The sequence below is a fragment of the Pantherophis guttatus genome, chromosome 2, assembly GCF_059756535.1.
Source record: "Pantherophis guttatus breed Tessera chromosome 2, ASM5975653v1, whole genome shotgun sequence".
NCBI lineage: Eukaryota > Metazoa > Chordata > Lepidosauria > Squamata > Colubridae > Pantherophis > Pantherophis guttatus.
The window spans coordinates 260682471-260692733 of NC_142064.1; the positions used below are offsets into that span (position 1 = coordinate 260682471).

Genomic DNA, 10263 nt, shown 5'->3' on the forward strand with positions numbered 1-10263 from the left:
AGGGGCTAAAGCAGGCTATTCCATTTCATCATTGGTACACCATGATACCAAAAAAATGCTGAGACAGAGAGGAGCAATAAAGGTGATAAGGGCTCTGGAGGCCAAACTGTACAATGAATGGCAAAGGGGACTCAGCCTAACAAAGAGAAGGCTTAGGGGAGACCCTACAGCCATCTTCCAATACTTGGAAGGCTGTCATAGAGAAAAGGGCATCGATTTAGTCTCCGTAGCACCTGAAGGCAGGACAAGAGGCACAGTGTGAAAACTCATCACAAAGAGATCCAACCTAAAATACAGAATAATTTCCTGACAGTGAGAAGTATTTATCAGTGGAACAGCTTCCCTCCCAGAGTTCTGGGTGATCCATCACTGGAGGCTTCCAATAATAGATTTGTTCCAGATGGAATAAGGACTCTGCCTTCTGCAGAGAAGACCTCCAAGGACCCTTCCAGCCCTAGGATTCTATGATCTCTATGATCCAACCTGACCTGTAAGAGTTTGCTGGCTGGCTGCTGAAGCTTCTCTTCTATCTCCTGGATGAGATGGTCAAGAGAGCCCAGTTCCTCCATGTGCTTGGCCAAACCCTTCTCCTTTCTTGCCATAATATCCTTCTCCGTTTCTTCCATTTGAGTCAATAGAAGCTTCTCCTTTTCTTCTAACCAGAGTTGTAGCTCTCTGAATTCAGCCACCACATTTTTTTTCTCTTTTTCAATGAGATCCTAGAACAAGAAAGAGAAAAAAGCAAATGGCATAATTTTATTTTATTTTAATTATTTTATTTAATAATTTTAATTTTGTCATGAGAATTAAATGGATTCCTTGAAGAATCCAAAAGTGAGGTGGGAGAATTTCCTAGGGAGAAAAAAACCCTTTTGACGTTAAAAAACGCAAGGGGAAAAAGTTTCTAAAAAGAAAAATAAAAGGCTCCAGTTTAAATGATCACTCATGAAAATTTTCTTAGCAATCAGGGATTTCAAAAAAGTAGACAATTAGGGATCAAAGCCCAATGCATATTAAAAGGTTGTATAATGTATTGATAGAAATAGACCCAGAAACTGAGTTAGTGAAGGGTTGTATGATAAAATGGGCACAAAACTTTGGGGAACCAATAATGATGGAAGTATGGGAAAAAATATGGATCAGAAATGTAAAATTTACCCAAGCCCAAAACTTGAGAGAAAATTTTTATAAAATGTTTTACAGATGGCATTTAGATCCCAAAAAGTTAGCTTGTATGTATCCAAGTTTACAATCTACGTGTTGGAGATGTAAATGTGATGATGCAACGTATTTTCATATATGATGGACATATAAAAAAGTTAAGGCATTTTGGATTAAGATATGGTGGATTATACAAAATATTCTTAAAAAGAAGATAAAATTTACTCCACAGTTGTTTTTATTGGGTATAACTGTACAGTTATAGAGACTAATTTGATTTTGAACTTAATAACTGCAACCAGACTTTTGGTGGCGCAGTATTGGAAGAAGGAAGAACTACCTACTATTGAAGAATGGACATTAAAAGTAGCTAATTTGGCGGAGCTGGCTAAAATCTCTGCATATTTGAAGGATCGGTAGAATGAAAGATACGTATTGAAATGGAGAAGATGGATTGATTATATACAAAACAAATGTGGGATTAAAAAGTTGCAAATAGCTTATGAATGAAATATTTAGGTGAACTTTTCTACTCTGATATTTTGGTATGTATGGGGGAGTTAAAGTGTAAGAGGGAGTTAAGAGCTTATAGTTGGTTTGTTTATGTTTGATTATGTTTGTTAAATGCAATACCCTGTATTTTGCTCTGGGAAGTCGGGGAGGGGGGGAGGAGGGAGAAGGGAATGGGTGGGGGAGGAGGGGGGGAAATTTGTTTTAAAATATTTTAAAACTTTTTTTAAAAAAAAGTAGACAGAAAAATGTTTGTGTTCATAATTTTTTCAATGATGAAATACGATTTGCATTAATTTATTAAGCAAGCCAAACCCATTGCATAAAACACAGTTCATGGGATAGGGGCACTTAACCCAACTGAGACTCATTCAGCCAATGGTGACATCTCAGTCCCCAGGTTAAGAACAACTTCTGTGGCCTACACAGTCTTTAACTTTGAATTAATTTCAGTCAGAACTTGTACTTACAAACAGGCTGCCTATTATCAAAGATGGTGGATGGGCTTCTCCTTATTAGCTCTGAAGCTCCTAACCGTTGGATCAATACTTACAAGCATCTCCTGCACTCTTTGCTCTGTCTCTCCTTTGTATGTAGCTATTTTTTCTTTCTGCTCCTTCTGAGCCTTCAGGCAATCCTCCACCTTGATCTGAAAAATATAAGTTTTGAGTTTCTTTTCTGTAAAGAATTACATCGGAGGGAAGACCCAATGAGAAAACCCAATATATTCAATCATCATAAATACATGACAGTTGGCAAACATCCAAATTTTGATCCTGTGACCATGGAATGCCTGCAATGATCACAAGGGTAAAAAACATTCTGTCACTTTTTTCATTGCCAAGGACTCCCTGCAAGGGCATTAAAGTGAGCTGCCTGAGTCTCCTGGTTGCAGTCATCCCAGAAGCATCACTGAGAAATGAAAGTTTGGGCTGAACCAGCAGGAGTGTTTTCGGGGTCTGCACTCAAGATTTTGGAGGTCTCCATGACAATTTTGCTCTAGAGCAAATGTGGAAAGGGAGCTGGTGAAGGGAGCCTATTTCTCCCTACAGGCAATTTCTGTTGCTAAGTGTTACATATTGGTTCTGTTAATAGCGGCCTCTAGTGGTCGGGCTGGTTGCCGTGTTAATTGCTGATTGGTTGAAGCGATGACAGCTCAGGGTATAAAAGGAGCTGTCAAGCGCGGGAGTTGTTGCGATGCATGTTTCAAGTAATAAATACAGGGTTCTTGTTACTGACGCCTCGCCTCAGTTCTGTCGGTGATCTCAGAACATATTAGTGGCGACGAGGATGGGATGTCCAATGGTGGTCATCTGTCAGGAACAGTAAGAGTACGAGTTGCTGGATCGTTGTCGAGTGAAGCACTGATTGACAGTGAGGGGGAGAGAGGGAAATGGCTTCCTCACAGAACTTCGCCCCGTTCAACCCAGCAACGGAGTCCTGGGAGGCACTTGTGGCCAGATTCGATTGTTTTTTATAGCTAACGACTATCGAGAGTTGTCTAGCGAACGGAAGACGGCGTATTTTTTAAGTTTCTGTGGCCCCGAAATGTTCGAGACTGCGATGACCCTTATGGCCCCACAGTCCATTCATGCAGGGACATAGGAAGACTTCATGCTCAAATTAAAAAGGCACTATGCTCCTGCGCCATCTCGCATAGCGCGCAGGCAGCACTTCTATCACCGCGATCAGGCTGAAGGGGAGTCCATCAGCCAATATATTGCTACATTGAGAAAAGCAGCCAGACATTGCCAATTCGTGGACTTAAATGACTATTTGTTGGACAGGCTGGTCAGCGGCGTGAGGGATGAAAACCTGAAGAGACGCCTCATTGCCAAGCCAGAGCTCTCCTTCCAGGAGGCTCTGGACGAAGCGTGTGCTGCGGAATTGGCCGCGCTGTCCCTCGCAGATTTGCCCAAGGGCCAAACAGGCTGTAACCATAAGGGAGAATCTATACACCAAACTAATGTTGAATTGAGCGACGATGACGACTCGTGTGGAGAGAACACTGTCGATCGTATCAAAGAGATGCAGCGCCCCGGGAGATCAGCCAGGCAAACACAGGGAGACTGTAAGAGTTGTGGGGGGAATCACCTGAGAGCGGATTGCCGTTTAAAGGAGGCAATTTGCCACCGCTGTGGGCACCGGGGCCACATCGCAAGGGTTTGCCAGTCACCTAACCCGGCGGAGCTGGCTGTCACCCCCCCCCCCAGAGGTGATAGACAGGGTCCTGTCAGGCGGCCGAATTACCAGAGTGGCCGAATGCAACGGAGCCGCGAGCCGGGGTGTGTGTATATGGTATCTCCCATCCACGATGTGACGGCCTGGGACAAAATTACCCTGTCAGTTAATATAGAGGGCTGGCCATGCAGTATGGAGGTGGATACCGGATCGGCAAGTTCGATTGTATCCTGGAGCACCGTGAAACGGTTAATGCCCTGTCTTGCCAAACGCCATCTAGCACCATGCCAAGTGCAGCTGCGGGATTTTCAAGGGAACCCAATAACCATTGTGGGGAGTGGTCATTTCCGGGTTCAATTTAAGAACTATTCTGGCCGCCTGCCACTGATTGTAGTAGAAGCCCTGCTCCCGAGTCTTTTAGGATTAAACTGGTTCCAGGCTTTGGGTCTCACCCTTCACAGGGTGAATACCATCCGCTCGACCGAGTTGGACAGACTGGTGCACGAATTTCTGTCTGTGTTTGATGGCAAATTAGGATGTTATAAGGGGCCCCCAGTTTTCTTTAGCCTGGATCCTCAAATTCCCCCTCGACGCCTAAAACCCCACAGAGTCCCTTTTGCATTGCAATCGCGAGTTGACGCTGAATTGGATAAACTTATATCGCGGGGGGTGTTAGAGCCGGTGGAGTTCGCCCAGTGGGAAACACCGATCGTAACTCCAATCAAGGCAGACTGCTCGGTCCGAATATGCGCCGATTATCGGGTGACATTAAACAAGGCACTTCTGGGTCATGCGTATCCTGTCCCTGTAGTGCAGCATCTCCTGCACTCCCTGGGCCAGGGTTCAGTCTTTGCCAAGCTGGACCTGGCCCAGGCATATCAGCAACTGAGGGTCGATGACAAGACACCAGAGGCGCAGACTATTGTGACCCACAGGGGGCGTTCCAACGTCGCCGCCTTCAATTTGGTGTAAGTGTTGCCCCGGGAATTTTCCAGAGCATGATGGAGCGATTGCTGCTGGGAATTCCCGGGGTCATACCATATTTCGACGACGTCCTGGTCACAGCGACTTGCACGTCGGAATTGATGGACCGGTTGTGCCAAGTTTTACTAAAATTCAAGGGGGCAGGCCTTAAGGTTAACAAAACCAAATGTAAGATTGCAGTACCACAGGTAGAGTTTCTTGGGTTTTTAGTCGATGGCACTGGCATTCACCCAACGGCGGCTAAAACCTCTGCAATTCTGGACGCCCCTACCCCAACCTGCAAAGCCGATTTTCAATCCTTCCTCAGTCTTTTAAATTTCTACGCTGTCTTCCTTCCCCATAAGGTGTCGGTGGCAGAACCACTGCACCGTCTTTTGGACTGCAGAGCCCCGTGGAAATGGGGTGTGAGGGAGGATGCTGCGTTCCTCTCTGTGAAACGCCTTCTCACATCTAATGCCTTACTCACGCAGTATTCCAACAACCTCCCCTTGGTTTTAGCCTGCGATACCTCCCCTTATGGGGTTGGTGCAGTATTAAGTCATAGGTTGTCATCTGGCCGTGAACTGCCTATCGCTTATTTTTCCAGAACCTTGGCTCCTGCAGATCGTAATTACTCACAATTGGATAAAGAGGCTCTCGCTCTCGTGGCCGGCGTGAAAAGTTTCCACCATTACCTCTATGGCCGCTCGTTTGACTTGTATACCGACCACAAGCCCCTTTTGGGCATATTAGCGGGCGACCGAATCGCACCGTAAATCTTATCCCCACGCATGACTCGTTATTCTGGTTTTTTTGGCCGCCTATTCCTACAAGTTGATCTACCGCCCCGGTCGTAACCTCACACATGCTGATGCTTTAAGTCGATGCCCCGTCACTACCCTGCTTGAGGACCCTGTTCCTGCCTCCCCGGTGTTGCTGATTGAGGATTCGCCGTTACCACTCACCGCTCTGGACGTTGCCCGTTCCTCCACTAGGGACAAGACCCTTGCTGTGGTCCTCAATTGGATGGCCAGGGGTTGGCCTCCAGGTCCGTTTTCACCTAATCTACAGCCCTACGCTTCCCGTCGTCTTGAACTATCCACCCAGGACGGTTGCTTATTGTGGGGCCACCGTGTCATCATACTGCCTCCCTTGCGGGAACCTCTTTTACAGCAACTGCATAAGGGTCACCCGGGGGTGGTCCGCATGAAAGCCCTGGGTCGCGCTTATTTGTGGTGGCCCCTTCTTGATCGGGATATTACTGACTGGGTTTCGTCATGTTCTAAGTGTCAGGAATCCATGCCTATGCCTGCAAGGGACCACCCTCGGGGGTGGGAGGATCCTGGGGGGCCCTGGGTGCGTTTACATATAGATCTGGCTGGACCGATGAAAGGACAGTCTTTTCTGGTTGTGGCTGACGCCTTCTCGAAGTGGGTGGAAGTTGTTCACATGCTTTCCACCACTTCTGAGGCGGTTGTTAAGGCGTTGCGCCAGCTCTTTGTTACCCACGGATTGCCGGATATGGTTGTCTCCGATAATGGGGCCCAGTTTACTTTTGCAGAGTTCGAGGCGTTCCTAAGCTCATCAGGGTATCTGCCACTATTTAATTTCTCCTTTTCTTCCGTCCAGCAATGGTTTTGCTGAACATGCCGTTAGATCCGCAAAGGATGCGTTAAAGAAATTGGATCACGGGAGTTGGCGTGACCGGGTGGAGGAATATTTAATGGCCCAGCACACAACGCCCTGTCAGCTGACCAATAAGAGCCCAGCCAAGCTCTTGATGGGCCGGAAATTGCGCACGCCACTTGACCGCATTCACCCATCATACTGCCCTAGTAAACCTTTGGACTCCCATAGCAGATACCGTCCCTACAACATCGGGGACCCAGTTTACGCCCGCAATTATGCAGGTCTTCCATTGTGGCTGGCAGGAAGGGTCGTGGGTATTGGGGGCCCATGCTCATACCGAGTTGAGGTGGACAAAGGCCAGATCTGGAAGCGCCACAAGGACCAGCTTCGATCCCGGCGGGGATTAAGTCCCGGGCAGGTCAGAAAGGAAGACAGTCGTGAGGGCCCTAGCTACCAGAGGGCCAATGAAGCAGGACAACAGTTAGTGGCCAGAGAAACCTCTCCGGCCCATGCCGGGTCTGAGGACTTACCTGTTCCTGGGGGACGAGACGGGGAGGTATACACCGGAGACGCACGAAACAGGAAGGCTGTGGTGACTCGCTCTGACAGCTCAAACCTGCCGCCAGAACCGCCCGAAGGGGAGGAACCTAGGCGGTCAGGGCAGGTCCGCCGGATGCCTACCTATCTAAGCGACTACGCATGCGCCTGACGGGTAATAGGCGCAAGCTGGGTGGGGAGGAGTGTTACATATTGGTTCTGTTAATAGCGGCCTCTAGTGGCCGGGCTGGTTGCCGTGTTAATTGCTGATTGGTTGAAGCGATGACAGCTAGGGTATAAAAGGAGCTGTCAAGCGCGGGAGTTGTTGCGATGCATGTTTCAAGTAATAAATACAGGGTTCTTGTTACTGACGCCTCGCCTCAGTTCTGTCGGTGATCTCAGAACATATTACTAAGCAAGACGTGAAGTTTTGTCTCATTTTACAACCTTTCTTCTGAATGTTGTTAAGTGAATCACTACAGTTGTCAGGTTAGTCACACAGCTGTTAAGCGAATCTGGCTTCTCCATTGACTTTGTTTATCAGAAGATGGCAAAGAGTGATCACAAGAGCCCAGGACAACAGAATATGATAGTTGACAAGCATCTGAATTTTGATCAGTGACAACAGGAATGTCAACCTGTTTTTTAAAAATTGCAGGCAGGGAGATAAGGGGTGGGATAAAAATAAAGCTCTCGGGGAGACATGTGGGAGACATCTTGGAACAGAGCAAAAGCCTGGACCTCTGATTTACAACAATAGAATCCTGTAATTCTAAGGTAGTGATATGTCAAATTGAGAGTCACTGATCTAGCCCAACAGAACCTCAAATGGGATGGGGATTATGGCCAGGGGCTCTGGCCGTCTGCTGAGCTCTGGTGGCTCAGCAGACTAATTAACATCCACTTACATCTGCTGCCTGCAATTACTGCAAGTTCAAATCTCACCAGGCTGAAGGTTGACTCAGCCTTCCATCCTTTCTAAGGTAGGTAAAATGAGGACCCAGATTATGGGGGCAATAAGCTGACTTTGTATAAATATACAAAAGGATGAAGGCTGTTGCTTAGCGCATTGTAAGCCACCCTGAGTCTCCGGAGAAGGGCGGCATATAAATCAAATTAAAAAAAAAAAAAAAGGTGTCCCAAGGAATGTCAACAAAGTCAAGGTGTCAGCCAGCTATGCCTTTTTACACAAATAAGGGGTGGGACTTCCCTCCCTTAGGCGAAGGAGAATAAATGGAAAAACAATATGGGTAATATATTGTGAAGTAATTTGAAGCTAACAGATTGAATAAGAGAAATTGGAAGGGAGGAAAATGCAAGCAAGATAATAATTAAAACAAAACGTTATCAATCAATTAAACATGTGAAACTAGGAGTAATGTGAAATATGATTTTGGAAATTAGCTAAAGTAGAGTTTTGCCCCAGGTTAATAAATATGGTAGGAGTGGAGGAAGGTATTATATTAGAAAACAGTTGAAACAAAGCTTGGAATTAGTTAAAAATTAAAATAAGAGTTAGGAGTGGAGGAAAGCATGAGCTGGAAAACAGTTAAAGCAACGCTGTGGACCAGCCAATAAACAGAGTTAGGAGTGGAGGAAAGCATACGCTGGGTAACAGTTTATATGAACTGTGAACTAGTTAAAAATAAAAAGGTAGGAGACTATACCTGGGGATCAATTGAAATATAATTGTGAACCAGTTAAAAATAAAGGTGGGAGCGGAGGAAAGCACTACTGGAAAGCAACTATTTAAGTTGCAAACCAGTTATAAAATAAATATAGGAGGAGTAAAGGAAATAAGGTTGGTGTGTAGTTAAAATCATACTGTGAACCAGCCAAAATAATTTAAGGTTAGGAGTGGAGGTAAGCGTTGCTGGAAAGCAGCAGATCAAGATGTTAACCAGCTAAAAAATAAAATTAGGAGAAAGTGGAAGAAACTTTACAGGAGAATAATAATATAACTGAACCAGTTAAATAATCAGATTGGAGTTATATAAACTACTAAGAGAAAAGGGAAATAAATTTTTGATAAGATTTGGATATTAGTTGTGATCAAGAAGAGGTGAAATATAGATTTGGTGTAATGGGTCTTAAATTGAGAAATGTATTTGAAATATTGTTAAAATGAGACGTTTAGAATGGTGTTTATAGTCTAGAATGTTGGGCGAAATAATTGAATGAGAAATGTTTAGAATAAGATTTTTTTTCTTTCTTTTTTCTTTTTCTTTAAAAGAAGATGTAATTGGATAACAATGGGAACAAAATTGATTGTGGGAATCTTAATAATTGTACTTATTATATGACGGAACAAGTAGCTGCTCTAAAGAGATGTATTTTACGTTTTGTGTTTTGAAAAATAAAAAAAAATTGGGGAAAAAAAATTGCAGGCAGGGAGATAAGGGGTGGGATGAAGCAGGAGGAAGCAAGTAAACTAGTAAAAAGACTGCGAGGGCTGGCACTGGATCCCCTCCCCAGCGATTCCTCCTGGCTGATTCCTACCTGGGATTCCGGGAAAGCCTCCTCCGCAGGGATCACCGAGTGGCCCTTGTGCTCTTTGGATAGGTAGCAGACCACGCAGATGAGGGTCTCGTGCTCCTTACAGAAGAGCTTGAGGGGCTCCCAGTGCTTCGGGCAGAGGGTCCCTCCTTCCTCCCCCCAAGGACCTCCGCATCGCCTGGCCATTTCAGCCACCCGCGCCAGCTGCCTGTTGGGGAGGAGGCTGCGGGGCGCGAAGGTCTGCCTGCATTGGGGGCAGGAAGCCTCCGATTCTGACGTTCCCCAACTGCGGGTCAGGCAGCCCCGGCAGAAGTTGTGGCCGCACTCCGGGATGAGCACGGGGTCCTGGAAAAAGTCCAGGCAGATGGAGCAGGTGGCTTCTTCCAGCAAACCCTGCAAGGGTGCTTCGGCCGCCATCGCCGCCTCCTCCGCCGGGACAAAGAAAGAGAAAGTTAAGTTTCGCGCCTTTCCCTGCGAATCAGCTGGCCGACTTTGGGCTCCGCTCAGGCGGGAAACCGAAATGAATTGTTGTTGCTCTTCCGGTCAGCTTTGCTGGCTTCTTAAAGAACTGCAGTATGTTAAAAGGAACAAATTGGGGAGGAGTAATCAGTCGCGGGACGGACCCCCGATCAATTATTATTAGCCCAGCATCCTGTTAAAGAGAATTTTTAAAAAAAAAAAAACTAGGGAGAAACCAACATTCATGGAATGCCCCCCCTCCCTAGATCAAATATTGATCCAAACATTCTGCTAAAGGAGAGGTGGGGAACCATGGCCCCTTTATGA

At 46.0% G+C, this 10263-nt stretch overlaps 1 protein-coding gene across 1 annotated transcript in view; it reads right to left on the reverse strand.

Annotated features, from left to right (window-relative positions):
* LOC148115693 (E3 ubiquitin-protein ligase TRIM39-like) overlaps window positions 1-10026 on the reverse strand; it is a 40133-nt gene extending 30107 nt beyond the window's left edge. The window contains exons 1-2 of the mRNA XM_087883952.1: window positions 9481-10026; window positions 2225-2320 (exon numbers count right to left, since the gene is read on the reverse strand). Of these exons, the coding sequence (XP_087740078.1) occupies window positions 2225-2320; window positions 9481-9894 (510 nt within the window). The 5' untranslated portion in view covers window positions 9895-10026. The remainder of the gene's footprint in view (window positions 1-2224; window positions 2321-9480) is intronic.
* Between the last annotated feature and the right edge of the window lie 237 nt (window positions 10027-10263).